The 22,634-nt window shown below is 36.6% G+C and overlaps 1 protein-coding gene across 5 annotated transcripts in view; it reads right to left on the bottom strand.

Moving 5' to 3' along the window:
- BBS9 (Bardet-Biedl syndrome 9) overlaps positions 1 to 22,634 on the bottom strand; it is a 441,850-nt gene that overhangs the window by 258,233 nt on the left and 160,983 nt on the right. For all 5 annotated transcript variants that reach the window (XM_078440712.2, XM_078440700.2, XM_078440701.2 and 2 more), the window contains exon 10: positions 633 to 814. In XM_078440712.2, the coding sequence (XP_078296838.2) occupies positions 633 to 814 (182 nt within the window). The remainder of the gene's footprint in view (positions 1 to 632; positions 815 to 22,634) is intronic.

The following is a 22,634-nucleotide window of genomic DNA, read 5'->3' as shown; positions in this document are numbered from 1 at the left end:
TATTTTATTTCTCCTTTTAATTTACAATAAAATTATACCCTTGTGAATCTCAAAGTAAGATAGTATTGAGTTGTTCAAAACCCAGAAACTGAAAATATCAGCCTCTGACTCATTAGAAATCAGCATACTGCAGGCTACATGCCATTTAGATGGCTAATTAACTGCAGAGCTAAATTATATCGCAAAGCTACAAATGACCACTGTTTTAGCAACCAAGTGGTAACTCGTGTACTGCTTTGGTTTCTTTTAAAAGAAGCAACTAAAATGTTTTCAGGGATATTAGAAGTTACTAAGTGACCACCCTAGAGTATAATGCTCTTCTCATGTCCTGAAACCACTACCCAAATAATTACTTTGTTCCTTTCTTAATAGTTTAAAGAAAAAAATTAGATAGTACTGTCCCTGAAACACACTAACAAAAACATTACCTTAAATAGGATATTTTTTTCACAAGCTATAAAATACAAACTAAGTACAAAGACCTCATATGCTAAACAGCAATACTGTTTTTACAAATATGATTTTAATTAAGCCTGGAGGAGAAATTTAACTAATATATTCAAAACATTATCCACATATAAATTTTATAATGAATACTAAAATCACATAATACAGAATTGCAAATGAGATACCTTGCGATTTATTAACATCTTTGATGATTTTCTGAAGTTCTTTCAATTCTATATCAAGTTCTTCATAGTGTAGTTCTCTAGATTCAACTTTTGGAGCTTGGAAAAAAGAAGGGTCTGTCCCCAGGTATGAACACTGCAAGTGACCATCATCACTCAGAGTGACTATCACTCCCTTTAAATCACTACAAAGAGAAAGAGAAAATGAGATATAATTCAAATTTTTGGTGTATTTAGACTTGACCAACAATATTTCTATTCAATTCAGCTTCAACATGCCATTAAGAAAATGACCACAAGGGGCGCCTGGGTGGCGCAGTCGGTTGAGCGTCCGACTTCAGCCACGTCACGATCTCGCGGTCTGTGAGTTCGAGCCCCGCGTCAGGCTCTGGGCTGATGGCTCAGAGCCTGGAGCCTGTTTCCGATTCTGTGTCTCCCTCTCTCTCTGCCCCTCCCCCGTTCATGCTCTGTCTCTCTCTGTCCCAAAAATAAATAAAAAACGTTGAAAAAAAATTTAAAAAAAAAAAAAAGAAAATGACCACATATCTATTTCTAAAGTTTTATATCAAAGACTCAATTCAAATGTTTTAAACATGATTTATATTTATATAAGCACTCCCAATGTTAGGATTCATTTTACAGGGGGAGAAGAAAACCTTAACAATTCTTATAATAGCTATCAATTTGGGGGACCTAACAACATGATAAATCATGCTCCAAGAGCTTTTCAAGTAACTGTATCATTTAATCCTCGCTCCAGCTTCCACTTGGCAGATTCATAATAATCATGTGAACACTTGTGGAACTACAGTGGATCAAGAGCTCATCTACGGGCTGGTGAAGACCATGGCTGAGGCACAGGAGCAAAGACAAGACAATCCGGGGAATGGTGAAAAATGCTAGTGAAGTAAGGCCTCCAAGACCTTGAAGAGAAATGCACTCCCTGATCTTTTCCTTTTCCTACTCTATACCTTGGGGACCTGTGTTTGTGCTTTGCCCAGGGACCCCGCCATAGCTTCCTTTATACGCACTGCTACTCAAGCAGCCACAGTCATTCTTACTCTCGACTCTGAGGGAGAAGTATCCCATTTTCTCATTTCATGGCTCTTTCTCCACCACTCTTCAAATCCTGATTATCTCTGTTCCTCCTCATTCTTTTACTCTTCCTTCTTCATTAGGCTCCCTTATCTCTTTTTTCTTTTTTTTTTTTTTTAATGTATGACACCACTTATTTTATTTTACTTTAAATATTTAGTTAGAGAGAGAGAGAGGAGAAAGAGACAGAGAGGGTTTGGGGGGGGGGGGGGGGGGCAGAGATTCCCAAGCAGGCTCTATGCTGACAGCACAGGAGCTCTATCTCACGAACCCATGAGATCATGATCTGAGCCGAAACCAGGAGTCAGTCACCCAACAGACTAAGCCACCCAGGGGCCCTTCTTTTTTACTCTAGAAACTAGCCCAAATATATAAATTATACATAAAGCTAGGATACTATTTTTAAAAGTTCTAAGTTTTCCTGAACTTTCTATTAAAAGAATTTCACTGAAATGAACACTATTTGCTTCTTCCCTAGCCTACTCAGAAGAAAAAAGAAGTCAATATTGTCATAAGTCATTTTGAGGTGATACATAAGGAATCTGTCTGATTTTCTTTCGTTTTCTAATGGTCTTTGATTTAAAAAAAAAAAAAAAAAAGATTTCTGGGGCGCCTGGGTGGCTCAGTCAGTTAAGCGACCAACTTCAGCTCAGGTCATGATCTCACAGTATGTGAGTTTGAGCCCTGCATCGGGCTCTGTGCTGACAGCTCAGAGCCTGGAGCCTGTTTCAGATTCTGTGTCTCCCTCTCTCTTTGACCATCCCTCATTCATGCTCTGTCTCTCTCTGTCTCAAAAGTAAATAAATGTTAAAAATAATTTAAAAAATAAATTAATTTAAAAAAACGATTTCTAACCCTGTTCTAAAGATTAAATATTAATCAAAATTAACAGAAAATTTGAGAGAAAAATAACTTGAAAAAAATGTTGCAAATTCATCTGAAAAAAAAGGATGACTCATACAAGTCTAAGCCTTATTCAGAATAAGTGTGAAATCTTAAAACTCCTCAATTTTGGATCATGGCAAGGGGTCAGCTCATTACTCTAAAGGCTTAACTTGGTTTAAAGTAGATATTGTCTTTCCTATGAAGTCACCAGCATCCACTTTACCACCTGTCTTCAACACAACATTCTTATTATTTTTTTTGAAAAGTTTAAATACTATGTATGTATATCCAGTTCTTATATTTGACACAGAAGTCAAAAAGTGCCTCAATTTTACCTCTATTTCTTTAGGTTATTTCTGCTTAGAACTAACATTTTTTTTTAAGTTTTTGTTTAAATTCCAGTAAGTTAATATACAGTGTAATATTACTTTCAGGTGTATACTATAGTGATTCAACACTTCCATACAATACCTGGCACTCATCTAAGCAAGTGCACTCCTTAATCCCCATCACCTATTTTACCCACCTCCCCATCTACCTCCCCTATAGATACAACATTCCTATATATATACTTTCTCCAGGATTTAATTTAGGCATGGTCAGTGCCACATAGTCCTCTGGTATGACTTCAGAGAAACAAAAAATAAACTGGTATCACAGACTCAACAGCTAAAATATTAGACTAAGAGTCAGGGACCTTAGGGTTAGGGTTCTAATTCTGGCTCTGCCCCTATATAGCAGAGTCAACTTAGAGAAGTCTTCCTAAATGTTATCTCTAAAATGAGAAAGTGAGACTATATGATCCTCAAAAATCTTTAAGTCTTATGAACTGGTTCTGTCAATCTAGCTCAGAAAATAAGCACTCCCAACATAAAATTATTTTCCCAAAATATAGTGTGAAAAGCAACCCCATAGTACCTCTGAGCTGTACTCTTTCTTTGCAGGCAGCTGAAGCCACCTAGTGGCCACAGAAATCCTACGTTCCAGTTCTGAGGAGCCCATTTCAACAGGGCAACCCTCTGTCCCTTCTGAGTTATGACTGTGGTCTATTCCCCATTCTCCAACCCCACTGAGGTCTGGAAACTCAATGAGTCTTCAGGAAACTCTAGAACACTAAAGACAAGATCTTTGGCTGGCTTCTCAGAGAATGAGATCATCAGTTTTCTTAACACAAAAGAGAATTTCCATTTTATCTTCACCCTTTGAGTGGTCCATAATATATGAAACCTAGTATGACCCAATACAAGTATCCCTCAGTATCCAAATTTATTTGGTCTTTAAGTTGAATAGCTTATTATTGAATCAATTTTGTTCCATTGTTTTACACAGCAAGTATCAACAATTTTGACACAAGAGATTTATCTAAAAATGCATCTAAACCTATTAAGTTTCTGAGTCCAGATAGAAAAAGAGTTTGAATAGTAGTGCATACATTTCTTTCTTCAGACTCTAAAAAATATATATATTACTACCACTCAACCTGCCCGAATATAAAAGGGAGGAGCCAGGCTTGGTCTTTCCCTCATGGGAAGAATTTAACAAAGGTCGCCAGAATGTCTTAACAATAAAGTATAAAATTTAAAGCAATTTATTTTTTCTTCAACCGCATCTGACTCACCACATATAATTTAGATAAAATAAAAGAAATTTAGACTTTAGATGAATTCATTTAACACTGCACAGTTTATTCCACAGGAACTAGAATAAGCTCTAAAAATTCTAAAATAAATGAGTGGAATTTCTGTCTAAAACACCTACGATGGAACAGGCACTTTGACTCTGGCCTATAGCACTACTTAATAAATAAGTAATGTCATCACTTGGTATCTTAAATCAAAGAACAAATTTTAAAATATATGTATCATTCCTAAAACTAAGCCAAATTTAAGTATAAAGAGAAAAAAGAAAAACACAATCAAGATTTTTTAACAATCTCTCCACTTAAAGAACATTTTGTTTAACAATATTATCCATTTGAGTTAATATGTAAGGTTCTGTGGATGATGGAATATTATGCTGGAGGAAGTCATCAAGTAAGTCAAGTAATGAGTACACTACTACTTATATCTTAAGAGTTAACATCGCCAAAACTAAGGTCCCCACATTACTGGTCCTTGAAGCACATCAGCTAACCCAAGGCACCAAAATAATGTATTTTATGAAGAACCAATGTCAAAGATGTTATATTCCTAGGACACATAATAATTTTGTGTATTTAGCAATGGGGCATGAAAATAAACAGCAGAGTTTGCTCAGGAATCTGAAAGTAATTGTTTCATCACTCAGTAAACAGATCCCTGCCTTAACAATACATTTGACCAAAATTCCAGATGGATTTTAAAAGTTAAATTTTAAAATATGAAACTACAAAAATATTTATCTGCCCTTGGGATGGAAAGACCTTTTACTGCAAGAAAGCAACGGAGGAAAACTACAAAGGAAAGGATCACTAAATTAAACAACAAAAAAAATTTTAAACGTGTTATATGCTTTAAAAAATATAGTAAAAAAGAACAAAAGACAAACAAACTGGGAAATCATTGGCAACCAATGAAAACTACATAATATAAGTTGAAACATATGACATTGTGAATATTCATTTTTGACCTATAAAAACCATCTTATGTTTCATCTAATATCTAAAGAACTCACAAAAAAAATCTTACCAATCAATGAAAATGAGATTATGTTCCAAAAGGAAAAGGTAAAAGGAAATGTACAATTCATAATTAAAAATAAGTCAGGGGTGCCTGGGTGGCGCAGTCCTTTAAGTGTCCAGCTTCAGCTCAGGTCATGATCTTGCAGTTCGTGGGTTCCAGCCCCACAGTGGGCTCTGTGCTGACAGCTCAGAGCCTGGAGCGTGCTTCAGATTCTGGGTCTCGCTCTCTCTGCAATCCCCACACCCCCCTCCCCATGATCTGTCTCCCTCTCAAAAATAAATGAACATTAAATCTTTTTTAATAAAAAAGTAAAAAAAAAAAATTTTTAACAAAAATAAGTCAATAGATGAAAAAATTTCAAAATTAAAGAAATACATATTTTTAAAATTATTTTTAAAAAGCTGTATTTGATTATTGAATACCTTAAACTAGTAGAAAACATTGTGTTTAATAATCAGTCCTGCTGTTACAAAAGGTACACGAAGATAAAAACTCTCATACACTCCCAATGTAAATGTAAATTTGTTAAATATGCTGTTAGTGTTCATTTTAGAAAATCAAAAGCCTTAAAAATGTTCATTGCCTTTTACACAGTAATCGACTTCCACAGTTATTAAGGAAATTTAGAAACAACCCAAATGGTAGGAAAAAGAGGAAATATTTTTTAAAGCATAGTGTATATATAATGGAAAATTGAGAAGCCATTAAATAGCTATATATATATAGAGATATCTATATATAGATACATGGAGAGAGATTGATTTGGTCAACTGCAATATAACATTGCAGGTGCTATGGCACAGTTGGAAGACAGTGCTGTTACTATGCATGTGGAAGCAAATCAAAGGTAGAAGGCACAGAAGCTGAATCCTGACCTACAAGTAGATCCTGGGACATGGAAAAAAACAAACCAAAAAGGGCAGACTCTGGCTTTGGTGAACTCACTCAGTCTTACTACTTTAAATACCCTTTTTGTGCCAGCTCCCATATTTATATCTCCAGACAGAACTGTCTCTAAGTCTAGCTGTGTACATCCAGCAGCCTACGTGACATCTCCACTTGGAAGGCCAGCCAACAGCTGAAGTTGAACATAGCTACAACTGAGTTCCTGATTTTGACTCCTCCCCTCCAACTCAAACCTGTCCCTCCCTCAAGCTTACATATTTCCAAGACAAGGAGATGTATTAAACATTCAGTGAAATAAAGAAGTCCACAGTGGCTGGAACAAAGAAAGTTCAGAGGAAGATTAGGTAAAGACGAGACCAAGAAATTACACAGAGTTAAATCATAGAGTCTCTTGTAAACTTTGTTAAAAATTGTGCATTTTATCCTCAAGCAATGGCAAATCACAAAAGGTTTTTAAGTATAGGAGTGAGGAGTGATTCATCTTTGACAAAGATCTCTTCTGGCTGCAATGTGGAGAAACCACTCTGGGTGGAGTTAATATATTAAGTCTAAGTGAGGAAAGTGGTGGCCCACGAAAAAATGATGGAAATGGAGAGAAGACGATAGATCAAAACATATTTAGGAGGTATGACCACATCATTTCAGTTAATCCCCCCAATAATCTTATGAGGAAAAAACACTGCCTCTACTTTACCAAAAAAAAAAAAAAAAAAAAAGAATGAAACCCAGAGAAGAGAAAATAATAGACCATGGTTACCTGGAGATAATAAGCAGAGAAGCAGAGGAGCAGAAAGCTGCAGGCTGTCTCACTTCAAATCAGAAGCAATGCACTATCACATAGTGGCCCACAATAGATAGTAAATGATGCTTCATACAAATGATTTTTTTTAGAGTAGACTATGCATTCAGCACATATAAAATGCTAAATGTATTTAACAGAATTGTGTTTTAAATACAGAAACTACAGAAGGGGGTTCATTTCATTATTTTTCTAAGCATAATACCTAAGTGTTAAAGAATCAAATATGAAAAATAGGGATGCCTGGGTGGCTTAATCAGTTAAGCATCTGACTTAATCTCAGCTCAGATTGTGAGATCAAGCCCCAAATCCAGCTCTGTGCTGGGTGTGGAGACTGCTTGGGATCTTCTTTCTCTTCCTCCCCTCTGCCCTTTCCCCATTTGTACACATACACACACACAAGCACTCTCTCTCTCAATAATAATAATAATAATAATAATAATAATAATAATAATAAAATAAGGAAAATATAAAAGGAAAAGAGGCCAATTCTACACAAAATGTCATGTAACTGATATTTGCCTTTAATCTACAAAGTTAAATATGAAATGATTATAGTTATTTCCTCATGTTGAAATGGAATTAGCTGACACACCTGGTTGAATTCTATAGCAAGAGCACATTTGATACCATTTAGAAGTTGTTATTGTCAGCAGGTTCTGACTTTGTACATTCAGAAAAAATTTAAAATCTCTTGATGAAAGTTACCAATTGTTAAAATTATCTGAGTTTTAAAGTAGATGAATGAATATCTACAGAATCTAACAGGGATGTGGCTCTCTCAGTTTTTGTGAAGACAAGGATGTCTTAAAAAAGAAATAATTTTCATGTTAGAGATACCTCAAATTATAATTACTCTTATGATTAAACCAGCTTTAGATTCTTTAGTGCCTCTACCAAACTAACAATGAAACAGAAAACAAAAGCAGAGAGCGCACAATTTTGTTCTACTTTCTTTCTTATTTACCTCTCATTTCTCTACTGTATTTCATTTACTAGACATTCATTCATTAAACATCTTGAAACACCTACTATATGCAGGATACCATCTGAGGTGCTACAGAGCATGCACAAATTAATTGAAACCAGAAATTAGCTCAAAAAAATTACAACCCTATAAAGGAATAAAACATGCTCCCTGATAAGAATAATATGACATGGAAGACATAAGTGTCATAAGACAATTATAAAGTACTTTAGTATTCAAAAGTAGCAATGTTGTTTCTAGCCAGGAGGATCAGGGAAATTTCATTGATGGAAAATGAAACTGAATCTGGAACACTGGAATAGCTTATTTTTTTTAAGTTTATTTATTTATTTTGAGAGAGAGAGTGCATGCGAGAGCAAGGGAGGGATAGAGAGACAGGGAGAGAGAATCACAAGCAGGCTCTGCAAGAGCAGCACTGAGCCTGACAAGGGCTTGAAATCATAGACTGTGAGATCATGACCTGAGCCAAGATCATGACCTGAGCCGAAACCAAGAGTTGGACACTTAACCAACTGAGCCTACCCAGGAGGCCCTGGAATATAGCTTATTCTTCAGTGATTGTTTTCTGAAACCTGAATTAATTCATATTGTGATTTGGAAGCAAGGAAATGATATCAATAGAACCCTGAGGTTGGTTCATACTCAATTTTTGTTGCTACCTGAATGCTCTGAACCTCCACGCAGCCACAAGAAAGCAGAGTACGTGTCGGCACACGATGTGCCATTCTTCTGCTGTCCTTCACAGCCCAGTTTGCACACATGTCCTGCACTGACGGTGTTTCCTATGGTTCTGAAGATCAGTGTGCACTTTGCTCTGGTCTCCTCAACACTTCCTTCAAGCTACCCTCACCTTTCTATTTAAAAGTAAAGTCCTATTTTATTATGATTATTATTATGGTTTGTTTTTTTTTTCTTTTTCATTTGGTGGGTTTTGTTTTGCTGACTTTTTTGGTGCTCCAATTACAAAATTATATAAATTTTAAGTGATTCATCTCATGAAAATTTATTTTTTAAAACCTTCTTACTGGTATACCTGAAACTAATGTTAACACTGTGTATCAACTATACCACAATTAAAAAAAAAAAAAAAACTTCTTGCAGCTAATTTATAATTTATGACATTATAACATAAACACTTGTAATATTTGAACCTATTAAACTTAGAGAGTAGGTATAAAGAATATCGAGGATGAAGGACATGAGGGAATAACAACACGAAAGGAGAAAAGTTCAGACTACATATGAGAAAGAACACGAAGCCTGAATGTGGAACAAGTGAAGGCATTTTGAGCAAAAATATGCTTTAAAAAGATATATCTTAAAAGACTTAATATAGCTTAAAAACAGAAAGGTTGATTCTCACCAAAACGACCTATAAAATCCCTCAGCTTTCTTTTTTTTTTTTTTTTTTTTTTTTAAGAAACGAACAAGCTGAGGACGCCTGGGTGGCTGAGTCAGTTACGAAAAGAAACTCTTGAGGGGCGCCTGGGTGGCTCATTCGGTTACGCGTCTCACTTCGGCTCAGGTCATGATCTCACCGTCTGAGGTCAAGCCTCATGTCTGGCTCTGTACCCACAGCTCAGAGTCTGGAGCCTGTTTCGGATTCTATGTCTCTGTCTCTCTCTCTCTCTCTCTCTCAAATAATAGAATATATCCAACTTTTTATTTCCAATTTTATTATGGTTTTCTAATATCCCTTCCATATTCCTTCTAATTACCAAATAATAAAGCAATGCCAAAAGTAGTGGGAAGATACAGTATGCAGGTGGTAGCTGCCACCTGACACTGAGCCCTCCGTGTGGACACGCCAAGAAAGCTAGTATGCCAACATATTCTCTCCCATGGAAAAGAAAAAAGTTTTCTAAACAACAAGTTTAATACAATAAATTTTTCCATAAGTAAAACTAGATATTGGAGTCCTTCCTTGACAAATGAAAAAAGACATGATTCTATGCCATGATTTTCTAGTGTATTAAGCCCTTACAGGAATTAAGTCAGGCACTAAACAAACCACCTGTGTATTTTTAGCACATATGTGCTGAGGAGTTAATTTTGCAGTTTTTAAAAATAATTATGCCTTGTTTGTCCTTTCCTGCATGACTGTCTCTCAGGCAAAGCTTCATACCTGCCAGTTGTTTTTGTTTGTTTGTTTTTTGTTTTTAAAGATTTTATTTTTAAGTAATGTCTACACCCAACATGGGGCTCAAACTCATAACCTAGAGGTCAAGAGTCACACGCTCTACCAAGTAAGCCAGCCAGATAGCCCTAAGGCAAAGATTCACACCAATATACTTTGATATACTTAGCTCCTACTGCATATGAAAATTTAGGTCGCAGAAGAATCAAATGTAGAATATAAATTTCCCGACTCACAATGAGGTATTTTTTTACCCACCATTCCATGTTGACTTCCCAAGAATGAAAAATTTTAAACAATTTCTAAGGGGCAATTTGAGGTTTATGTAAATGGTTTTCAGTTATTGCTATCTATAATTAGCCTCATGATAATCAAGAGCTCTATTATTTAATGGGAGAGACATGGTAATTAGAATGTCTAAGAGAAGAACAAGTAAAATGTGGGAGCCAAGGCCAGCTTCCAAAGATATCAAAGTAGCAAAAACTCTGCAAAAATAAGTTGTCACAGCAAATTGCAGAAATTACAGAGGTTTCACTGGGGAGACAGAACAAAATATCTCCTGTAGTAATTTCAAAGCATCAAGAACTCAAGAGATTAGCCTGTTCTTTCAAAACTTCTTTCAAATTCTTATTAGACTTACTAGAAAGTCAACACAAGACTACATACTGAATCTAATTATGTTCACAGACTAAACAAGTAAATTGCTAACCAGAAAAAAAAAAAAAAGACGTAACTCCTTAGAAGTGCCTATTTTGCACTGGGGAAGCAAATTATATTTATAAGGATTTGACTCAACTCTAACTTCTTTCATTAATGAAAAAAATATGTATTTATTTAGCACCTACTATATTCAAGCACCATTCTAAATGTTAAAGATAAGCACTTTACACTGGTCACTCCCCTCAAAGACCTTAGAGTACAGTGGGCAATACAGACATGTAAATCAAGCAAGAATGTACAAGGCACACTCTGATGGATAATGGATGTAAGTAAGGGAGCCAATAGAAACAACCGAGGGGCACCTGGGTGGCTCAATCAGTTAAGCGTCTAACATCGGCTTAGGTCATGGTCTCAGGATTCTTGGGTTTGAGACCCACATTGGGCTCTCTGCTGACAGCAAGGAGCCTGTTTGGGATCCTCTCTCCTTCTCCCTCTCTCTCTGCCCCTCCCCCACTTGCTCTCTCTAAATAAATAAACTTTCACAAATTTAAAAACAAAAAAGAAATAAATGAGAAACATCAAATCAGATAGTGAGAGAATGTTTCCTAGAGGAAATAACACAAGCAGGAACTGGATAAGAAAAGGAGCAGAGCATTACAGCCAAATGCTCTCGATGAAAGAAACATACACACAGCACAAAATACCAGACATTCAGGAAAAGTGTTTTAGTAAGACTAGAATCACTCATTCAATATCTATTGAGTATCATGGGGTTTCTGGGTGGCTCAGTTGGTTGAGTGGCCGGCTCTTGATTTCAGCTCATGGAAACATGATCCCAGGGTCATAGGATGGAGCCCACGTCAGTCTCCACACTGAGCATGAAGCCTGCTTGGGATTCTCTCTCCTCAGCCCCTCTTCCCCATTCATGTTGTCTCTCTAAAATTAAAAAAAAAATTTTTTTTAATTAAAAAAAAATGTGTATCTATTTGGTATCAAAGTTATGCCAGGCACAGTTCTCAGAGTGACAATCAGTGAAGAAGTCACACAAAAATCCCTATCTTCTAGGAGCTCACATTCTAGTAAAGAGAAATACAATGAAAGAAAGAAAGAAAGAAAGAAAGAAAGAAAGAAAGAAAGAAAGAAAGAAAGAAAGAAAGAAAGAAAGAAAGAAAGAAAGAGTGTGTTCAAAGACAACAATTGCTATGGGGAAAAAGAATGCAAGTAAAGTTAAGACTCCAATTGGACCTAAAAGGAAGGGCATGATCTTCATAGGTGTTAAGACCAGGGAGGTCATTCCAGAAAAGTGGAATAGCATGAGCATAAGTATAATAATGCCCCTGTTTCTATCAGCCAGAAAGTCTATTTCTCCCTAAAAGAATTCAGATAGGAAGGTAGTTGATAGGGACACCTGGGTGGCTCAGTTTGTTAAGCCACTGACTCTTGATTTTGGCTCAGCTCATGATCTCATGGTTTGTGGGATCAAGCCCCAGGTCAGGCTCTATGCTCAGAGTGCTGGGTCAGCTTGGGATTCTTTCTCTCCCTCTCCCTCTGCCCCTCCCCTGCACTCACTCGCTTGCTCTATGTCTCAAAAAAAATAAATAAATAAATAAAACTTGAAAAAAGAAAAGAAATCAAGGGTTTACCAAAAAAAAAAAAAAAAAGAAGAAGAAGAAGAAGAAAGAAAGAAAAATGATGATAAAAATTAAAGGTAGCTTTGAATGTCTTACACAGAATTGTAGGCCTTACCTCACAAGTAATGGAAAGCCACTGAAAGATTCCAACGGAGGAAAAACAACAAATTTTCTCAGTCTCCCTCAATTTCCATGTGATTTCTGACAGAACTGATCGTGTCCCTCTCATTCACTCACTCAATAGGCATTCATTGTGCAGCTATTGATACTATGTCAAAAATAATATTTTTAAAGTAACACTGTATTATGCATCATAAAAGTTTACAGAGGTGTGGCTCATGTCCAGTCACTGAACACAAAATACTAAGTTAATCTTGTGAAACTAAAAGGCTTCATGGAGAATTTGAAAAACAAATAGAATTTAAACAAAAAGAGATGGACAAGGGTGCCTGGGTCACTCAGTTGGCTGAGTGTCTGACTTCGGTTCGTGTCAAGATCTCACTGCTCATGCGTTTGAGACCTGCATCAGGCTCTGTGCTGACAGCTCAGAGCCTGGAGCCTACTTAAGATTCTGTGTCTCCCTCTCTCTCTCTGTCCCTTGCCCACTTGTCTCTCTCTCAAAAGTGAATAAACATTAAAAACACTTTTTTTCAAACAAAAAGGGATGGACAGAATAAAGGTATTTTGGGTAGAGAAGCAGCATTAGCAGAGGTTTAGAGGTACATAATCATGTCATTGCAAGTGCAGTATAGGTAAATCATGGCAAGAAACTTTTTGCCTAAGAGTTAATTCAGAAAAAATCCAAGTGTTTCTAGGCCACATTACTCTTCTTTCAAAATTAAAATAGCTTTAATATGCCCCATGGGGGAAAGTATATTTCTTACTATTTAAATTAATATTCTATTGAATAGAAGAATGTCATGGGGGGGGCAGGAATAATGGTCACTGTTTTTAAGCCACTAAAATGTTAAAATACAAATACTTGGTTTTTGTTTTTTGAGGAGAAAAATATACCAGCTTTCTAATAGCTCATGCAGTTAGCAGGGTATGTGTGTAAGGAAACTTGTGCAGAGCAAAGGGAAGACTACAAATGCAAATGGGCCAGACCAGGATAGTTCCTGAATGCTGTGAGCACTGTCTCTTAGTAAGGCAGTAACACAATTAGAGGGCATTTTCGAAATGGAATCTCCAGTAAAATACAAATCTAGGGGCTTTGATTAAGCATCCAACTCTTGGTTTTGGCTCACGTCAAGATATCAAGGTTCCAGTTTGGTTCCTGAGTTCAAGCACCAAATCAGGCTCTGCACTGACAGCAAAGAGTCAGCTTGGGATTCTCCATCTCCCTCTCTCTCTGCCCCTTCGCTTCTCACGTAAATAAAATAGGGACGCGTGGGTGTCTCAGTTGGTTAAGCGTCTGACTTTGGCTCAGGTCATGATCTCACGGTTTGTGGGTTTGAATCCCACTTCCAGCTCTGTGCTGACAGCTCAGAGCCTGGAACCTGCTTTAGATCCTGTGTCTCCCTCTCTCTCTGCCCCTCCCTGACTCATGCTCGCTCACATGCAGGCTCTCCCTCTCCCTCTCTCTCTCTCAAAAATAAGTAAACATAAAAATTTTTTTAGTAAATAAATAAATGGAAAATAAAATAAAACGCAAATCTGATCACTTCATTCCTTGGCTTAGAAACCTCCTATGCCTTGCTTCCCAATTAAAATTCAAATCCTATAAACAAAGCTATGATCTGACCCCAGCTCACTTCACTGGCCTCTCTAGTCAGCTCCTTCCCCCATCCACTCTCCCATCCCCCATTCCAACCACACACACACACACACACACACACACACACACACACACACACACCCCAGCCTTCCACCACACAGGCCTTATTCCATTTCTTCGGGATTGTCATTCTCCATGCCCTTTTGGTGCCTGGTACATGCTTCCTCCCCTCTCCTTATGAAGTATCTTTGTCCAGTTCAAGCCTACTCATTCTCCAGATTTCAACCCAAATGTCAGAAAATTTTCCCCTGACCTCATATTCTAGGTCAGGCCTCTCGTTATATGCTCCAAAGGTACCAAGCACTATCTATTCCTTCATAGAGTTTTTTGCTGTTGAAATAATATATTTATTTCTGTAATTATAAATTTAATCTTGGTCTCCCCAACTACAAGTTCCATGAATTCAGTGACCATGATTTCTTTGCTCATAAATGCATCCCCAGAACCTAGCACAGTAAGTGGCAAAGAGAGGGAGGGAAGCCAAACAAACACCCACTGAATTAATTAAATGAAGAAAAGCCAAATAATTCTGTTGTGGGGGCTATCCCATGCATTGCAGGATGTTTAGCAGCTTCCCTGGACTGCACCTACTAAATACCAGTAATAACTCTCCTCTCCCCACTTTAAAAAAGAAATTAGTGTTTATTTATTTTTGAAAGAGAGAGAGAGAGAGAGAGAGAGAGAGCATGAGCAGAGGAGGAGCAGAGAGAGGGAGATGCAGAATCCAAAGCAGGCTCTAGCTGTCAGCACAGGGCTGAACTAGGGGCCCAAACCTACAAACCCTAAGATCATGACCTGACCTGAAGTCAGATGCTTAACTGACTGAGCTACCCAGGCACCCCTCTTCTTCCTTCACTATGACAACTAAAAATGTCCTTTGGAAGACAAAATCTCTCCCGATTGAGAACCACTGAGGCAGGTGATTATACATCCTGGTTTTGTACAAGACAGTCTCTGTTTATACCTGTTGTCCTGGTAAATTAATTTTTTAATGTTTATTCATTTTTAAAAATTTTTTTAACATTTATTCATTTTTGAGAGAGAGAGAGAGACAGAGAGAGAGAGAGAGCAGGGGAGGGGCAGAGAGAGAGAGGGAGACACAGGATCTGAAGCAGGCTCCAGGCTCCAAACTGCCAGCACTGAGCCCGATGCAGGGCTCAAACTCACAAACTGAACTCACAAACTGGGAGATCATGACTTGAGACAAAGTCAGACACTTAACCGAGACATATAGCCAACCTAATGTTTATTCATTTTTGAGAGACAGAGATAGGGCATAAGCAGAATAGGGGCAGAGAGAGAGGGAGACACAGAATCTGAAGCAGACTCCCAGTACTGAGCTGTCAGCTGTCGAGCCGACTCGGGACTCAAACCACAAACCGTAAAATCATAACCTAAGCCGAAGTTGGGTGCTTAACTAAGCCACCCAGGCACCCCTTTTTTTCAATATTTTAAGTCCTTTCAAATTATTCATAGCACCCATGTTTATTCTCAGAATATCCCAGTTTGGATGATAAGTTATACTGTCATCTTATCTCGATGTATCTTTATGGGTTCTCTTGCCCAGAATAAGTGAACTATTATGTGCATGATGACCATGATTTTACTTCTAACACAGCAGAAATGATATCATTAACGTTATTTCCAACAAATATGGTTTAAAACAACCACAAAAAAAAAAAATCTATGTAGTAGGGTTTGGAATTCATAGAAACAGTATAATGACAATGGACAAAAGAAATATGGCAGGGACAGAATGTATAATCGAACATGACAATTAATTAAGTGTAGAAAAAGAATGAGAGAAGTCAAAGAAGATTTCTAAGTTTTAGCCTGGGAAAGCTGGATGTAAATCCATCTATGAAGACTAGATATACAACAAAAGAAGGGTTGGATTTTGTGGGGTAAATGGGGAGGTGAAATAGATAGCAAGGCTGCATTTTGAGGCACCTCCTCAATACTCAGGTGACCCCCCCCCGCCCCCACAGACATGTGGAAGAACAGTCTTGTAGACACACAGATCTTTATCATGATCCACTCCACTCCTTTGGCTCTAATGCCACTGGACTTCCCTTACTTTTCTAACTACTATTTGGGTTTCTTCAAGAGTCTTCTTCTTGCCTCCTAATTAAGAGATTCCCTAAACACTATTCATATACCTTTGTTCTTCCCACTCACGGTGAACTCTGAGAATTCAAAATTCTATTAGCTATTACAACCATGCTAACAATTGCCAGCCTTATTCCTAGCCGTAATCTAAAAAATCATGCAGCCAGATGCTTCTGAATATTTCTACTTGAATTATATTAACTGACATGTGTATGAGTCTTTCTAGCTTAAAAAGGACCTTTGCATACATTTATTTCCAACTATATACCTCAGTCATCTTAATTCAACATGCTGAAACTAAACTTTTCTTTCTCATAAAACTGGTTCTTTTTCTAAGTTTTCCATCTCTTTCAATATTTCTACAATTAACCTCACCACCATGTCCCAAATAATGACCATAATTCTTTCTCAGCTTCATGGCTCTATATTAAAAGTCACCAAATGCACCAGAAAAAGCATTTGACAAAATTCAATATCCATTTATGATAAAAACTCTCAACAAAGAGGATATAGAGGGAATGTGCCTCAACATAATAAACATCATATATCACAAGCCTCCAGGTAATACCATACTCAATGAAAAGCTGAAAGCCTTTCCTCTAGCATCAGGAACATGAAAAGGAGACCCATTATTGCCACTTTTATTTAACAGAGTGTCGGAAGTCCTAGGCATGAAAGAAATAAAAGGCATCTGAATAGAAAAGGAAGAAATAAAACTTTCACTATTCACAGAAGACATGATATTATATATAGAAAACTCTGAAGACTCCATCAAAAGACAATAAACAAATTCAATACAGGAATACTACAGGATACAAAATCAACACACAAACGTCTGTTGTATCTCTACACACTAATAAACTATAAAAAGTAAAAAAATTAAGAAATTTATAAATTAACAATCCCATTTATAATTGCATCAAAAAGAATAAATACCTAGTAATACATTTAACCAAGGAGATGAAAGATCTGTATATGAAAACTGCAAGACATTAATGAAAAAAATCAAAGACATAAATAAATAGAAAGATAGTCTGTGCTCATGGATTGGAAGAATCAATATTGTTAAAATGTCCATAATATCAAAAGCAATCTACAGATTCAATGAAATCCCTATCAATATTCCAATGGCATTTTTCAAAGAAATGGAACAAATAACTCTGAAATTTGTATGAAACCAGAAAAAAACCTGCACAGCCAAAGCAATCTTCTGAAAGAAGAACAAAACTGGAAGCATCATGCTGCCTGATTCCAAACTATATTACAAAGCTATAGAAATTAAAATAGTACAGTACTGGCATAAAAACAAACACATAGATCAATGGAACACAGAAGACAGTCCAGAATTAACTCACACATACAAGGTCAATTAACTTACAACAAAGGAGCCAAGAATGTACATTGTGGAAGGACAGTCTCTTCTATAAATAGTGCTAGAAAAACTGTAGAGCTACATGAAAAACCACAACCACTATCTTACATCATACACAAAAATTAACTCAAAAAAGGATGAAAGACTGGAACACAAGACCACAAAACTCATGGGGCGGGGGGGGAACACAGGTAGTAAACTCCTTGACATAGGTCTTGGCAATGACTTGGGCTAGACCATATCTAATGACTGGATAGACACACTGACCGTGATAATTCTTTAGCAAAAAACCACTTAAGACAAAGAATTTCAGAAACTCACTGATGTCTATTTTCTCACCTACTCCTGCATAAATGTTTAGGCTAATCTTTTTATTTTATTTTTTAAATTTACATCCAAATTAGTCAGAATATAGTGGAACAATGATTTCAGGAGTAGATTCCTTAATGCCCCTTACCCATTTAGGCCATCCCCCCCTCCCACAACCCCTCCAGTAACCCTCTGTTTGTTCTCCATAATTATGAGTGTCTTATGTTTTGTCCCCCTCCCTGTTTTTATATTATTTTTGTTTCCCTTCCCTTATGTTCATCTGTTTTGTCTCTTAAAGTCCTCATATGAGTAAAGTCATATGATATTTGTCTTTCTCTGACTAATTTCGCTTAGCATAATACCCTCCAGTTCCATCCACATACTTGCAAATGGCAACATTTCATTCTTTTTGATTGCCGAGTAATACTCCATTGTGTATATATACTACATCTTCTTTATCCATTCATCCATCAATGGACATTTGGGCTCTTTCCATACTTTAGCTATTGTTGATAGTGCTGCTATAAACATTGGGGTGCATGTGTCCCTTCGAAACAGCACACCTGCATCCCTTGGAAAAATGCCTAGTGGTGCAACTGCTGGGTCATAGGGTAGTTCTATTGTTAGTTTTTAGAGGAACCTCCATACTGTTATCCAGAATGGATGCCCCAGCTTGTATTCCCACCAGCAGTGCAAAAGAGATCCTCTTTCTCCACATCCTTACCAACATCTGTTGTTGCCTGAGTTGTTAAGGTTAGCCATTTTGACAGGTGTGAGGTGGTATCTCATTGTGGTTTTGATTTGTATTTCCCTGATGATGGTGATATCGGGCATTTTTTCATGTGTCAGTTGGCCATATGGATGTCTTCTTTGGAGAAGTGTCCATTCATGTCTTTTGCCCATTTCTTCACTGGGTTATTTGTTTTTTGGGTGTTTAGTTTGATAAGTTCTTCATAGATTTTGGATACTAACCCTTTCTCTGATATGTCGTTTGCAAACATCTTCTCCCATTCTGTCGGTTGCCTTTTATTTTGCTGATTGTTTCCTTCACTGTGCAGAAGGTTTTTATTTTGATGAGGTCCCAGTAGTTGATCTTTGCTTTTGTTTCCCTTGCCTCTGGAGACATGTTGAGTAAGAAGTTGCTACAGCCCAGATCAAAGAGGTTTTTTCCTGCTTTCTCCAAGAGGATTTTGATGGCTTCCTATCTTACATTTAGGTCTTTCATCCAGTTTGAGTTTATTTTTGTGTATGGTGTAAGAAAGTGGTCCAGATTGATTCTTCTGCATGTCACTGTCCAGTTTTCCCAGCACCACTTGCTGAAGAGACTGTCTTTATTCCATTGGATATTCTTCCCTGCTTTGTTCAAAGATTAGATGGCTATAGGTTTGTGGGTCCTTTTCTGGATTCTCTATTCTGTTCCATTGATCTATTCTGTTCTCTACTGTCTGTTCTTGTGCCAGTACCATACTGTGTTGATGATTACAGCTTTGTAGTATAGCTTGAAGTCCGGGATTGTGATGCCTCCTGCTTTGGTTTTCTTTTTCAAGATTGCTTTGGCTATTCAGGATCTTTTCTGGTTCCAAACAAATTTTAGGATTATTTGTTCTAGCTCTGTGAAGAATGCTGGTGTTATTTAGATAGGGATTGTATTGAATATGTAGATTGCTTCGGGTAGTATCGACATTTTAACAATATTTGCTCTTCCTATCCAGGAGCATGGAATCTTTTTCCATTTTTCTGTGTCTTCAATTTCTTTCATAAGCTTTCTATAGTTTTCAGCGTATAGATTTTTCACCTCTTTGGTTAGATTTATTCCTAGGTATTTTATGGTTTTGGTGCAACTGAAATGGGATCAATTCTTTGATTTCTCTTTCTGTTGCTTCATTGTTGGTGTGTGGGAATGCAACTGATTTCTGTGCATTGATTTTATATCCTGCAACTTTGCTGAATTCATGAATCAGTTCTAGCAGGTTTTTTGGTGGAATCTTTTGGGTTTTCCAAATAGAGTATCATGTCAGCTGCAAAGAGTGAAAGTTTGACCTCTGCCTGGCTGATTTGGATTACTTGTGTTGTCTAACTGCAGAGGCTAAGACTTCCAATACTATGCTGAATAACAGTGGCGAGAGTGGACATCCTTGTCTTGTTCCTGATCGTAGGGGGTAAGCTCTCAGTTTTTCCCCATTGAGGATGATATTAGCATTGGGTGTTTCATATACGGCTTTTATGATCTCGAGGTATGCTCCTTCTATCCCTACTTTCTTGAGGGCTTTTATCAAGAAAGGATGCTGTCTTTTGTCAAATGCTTTCTCTGCATCTCTTGAGAGGATCGTATGGTTCTTGTCCTTTCTTTTATTGATGTGATGAATTACATTGATTGTTTTGCAGGTATTGAACGAGCCCTGAGTCCCAGGTATAAATCCCACTTGGTCATGGTGAATAATTTTTTAATGTATTGTTGGATCCTGTTGACTAATATCTTGTTGAGGATTTTTGCAACCATATTCATCAGGGAAATTGGTCTGTAGTTCTCCTTTTTAGTGGGGTCTCTGTCTGGTTTTGGAATCAAGGTAATGCTGCCTTCATAGAAAGAATTTGGAAGTTTCCTTCCATTTCTATTTTCTGGAACAGCTTCAAGAGAATAGGTGTTAACTCTTCCTTAAATGTTTGGTAGAATTCCCCTGGAAAGCCATCTGGCCCTGGACTTTTGTTTTTTGGCAGATTTTTGATTACTAATTTGATTTCCTTACTGGTTATGGGTCTGTTCAAACTTTCTATTTCTTCCTGTTTCAGTTTGGGTAGTGTATATGTATCTACGAATTTGTCCATTACTTCCAAATTGCCCATTTTATTGGCATATAATTGCTCATAATATTCTCTTATTATTGTTTTTATTTCTGCTGTGGTTGGTTGTGATCTCTCCTCTTTCATTCTTGATTTTATATATTTGGGTCCTTTCCTTTTTCTTTTTGATCAAACTGGGTAGTGGTTTATCAATTTTGTTAATTCTTTCAAAGAACCAGCTTCTGGTTTCATTGATCTGTTCTGGTTTTTTTGGTTTTGATAGCATTAATTTCTGCTCTAATCTTTATTACTTCCTGTCTTCTGCTGGTTTGAGGTGTTATTTGCTGTTCTTTTTCCAGCTCTTTAAGGCGTATGGTTAGGTTGTGTACCTGAGATCTTTCTTCCTTCTTTAGGAAGGCCTGGACTGCTATATACTTTCCTCTTATGACGGCCTTTGCTGCGTCCCAGAGGTTTTGGGTATATGGCTTCTATATACTTTTTAATTTCCTCTTTAAGTTCTTAGTTAGCCCATTCATTCTTTAGTAGGATGTTCTTCAGTCTCTAAGTATTTGTTACCCTTCCAAAGTGTTTAGGCTAATGTTAATAATTCAACCTCAAAAGTAAAGTAAAGTGACAATACTGCAACAAAAAATAATATAATTTGAATAGCTTCCATGAATGGTTTCATTATAGCACAAATCTGTCTCCTTTTATGTAGGTCTACAAGACTTACTTCTTTGCACTCACATTAAAAATAAACAAATCATCTAAATCTACTGGAACTTAGCCCAAGTTAGCAACATCTTTAAGTTATAAAAGCAAAATATTCCTTAATGTCTATTAGCTTCTACAACTGAGGAATTACTAGGGACACAACATGAAATGCAAGAGATAATGCAAAAACTGTACTCCCAAACTGGACAGCCATTTTTTAAAAACATTTCATGCTAATTAAAAAAATTATTTTAATTCTAGATGGTATGATAACCCATTAATAGTAACAATCCACACAAGGCACATGCCCTTCAAAGTGGGAAATGTGAATGGCCTTCTTTATAATTACTAATTATTCCTGCTACTACTATTACTACTGATTGTAAATGACCTTAGGGTTCAAATGAATTCAGAATTTTGCCATCACTTAAAATCCAATAAATACAGACCCCAAGAAGAAATCCTAATTTTTTTATTGCATGTACACAGCTAAGTGATACTTTATAAGCAAATATGTTACTAGTTGAAAGTTAAAAATTATACTATATTGTGGTCACTAACATGTTGTTTGTCATTCAATCAAACTGCTTTGTGTTTTCGTTCTTTTGAATTATGTGGTTTAAGGACTCTCTTTTTGGGAAGCTCCTCAGAGATACTGCACTCACAAAATGTCCCTGCAAATATCATTTCATTCAATGGGTTGCCCGTAGAATTCGTTATTTCAATTACTTGCTGAGGTATTTTACTTTGTGCTATTTCTATTACATATCATGCTAGAGTCACAGGAATACTGAATTTGAAGAAGCATTTCAATGCTTAAAATATGAAACAAATTACTCTGGTATCTAAAATAACCTAACTATGAAAGCAACTCCTACACACATGTGGTAATAATCTGCAAAAGCTATCTTTTATTGGATTCTAGGTAATAACAATGGCATATGCTTTTTGTATATCTACTCTTACAAAACAAATTTTTCATAACGTAACCTTTCAAAAAATAAAAATGCTTCAGATACTTTCCATTGTACAATATCAATCCAATAACTCAAATATCTGGCTTACAGGGTTTAGTACACAAACTTTTTCAGATTACTATCAAAAGAAAAGTATTTCATCATTTTTACTCCGATAGAGTTTGGTGATTAAAAAAGATTTTTGCATTTTAAATCATAAAATACT

The sequence above is a fragment of the Panthera onca genome, chromosome A2 (genome assembly GCF_046562875.1).
Source record: "Panthera onca isolate mPanOnc1 chromosome A2, mPanOnc1 haplotype 2, whole genome shotgun sequence".
Lineage (NCBI taxonomy): Eukaryota > Metazoa > Chordata > Mammalia > Carnivora > Felidae > Panthera > Panthera onca.
The sequence above is the reverse complement of the archived record's forward strand: the minus strand, read 5'-3'. Positions and strand labels throughout refer to the sequence as shown.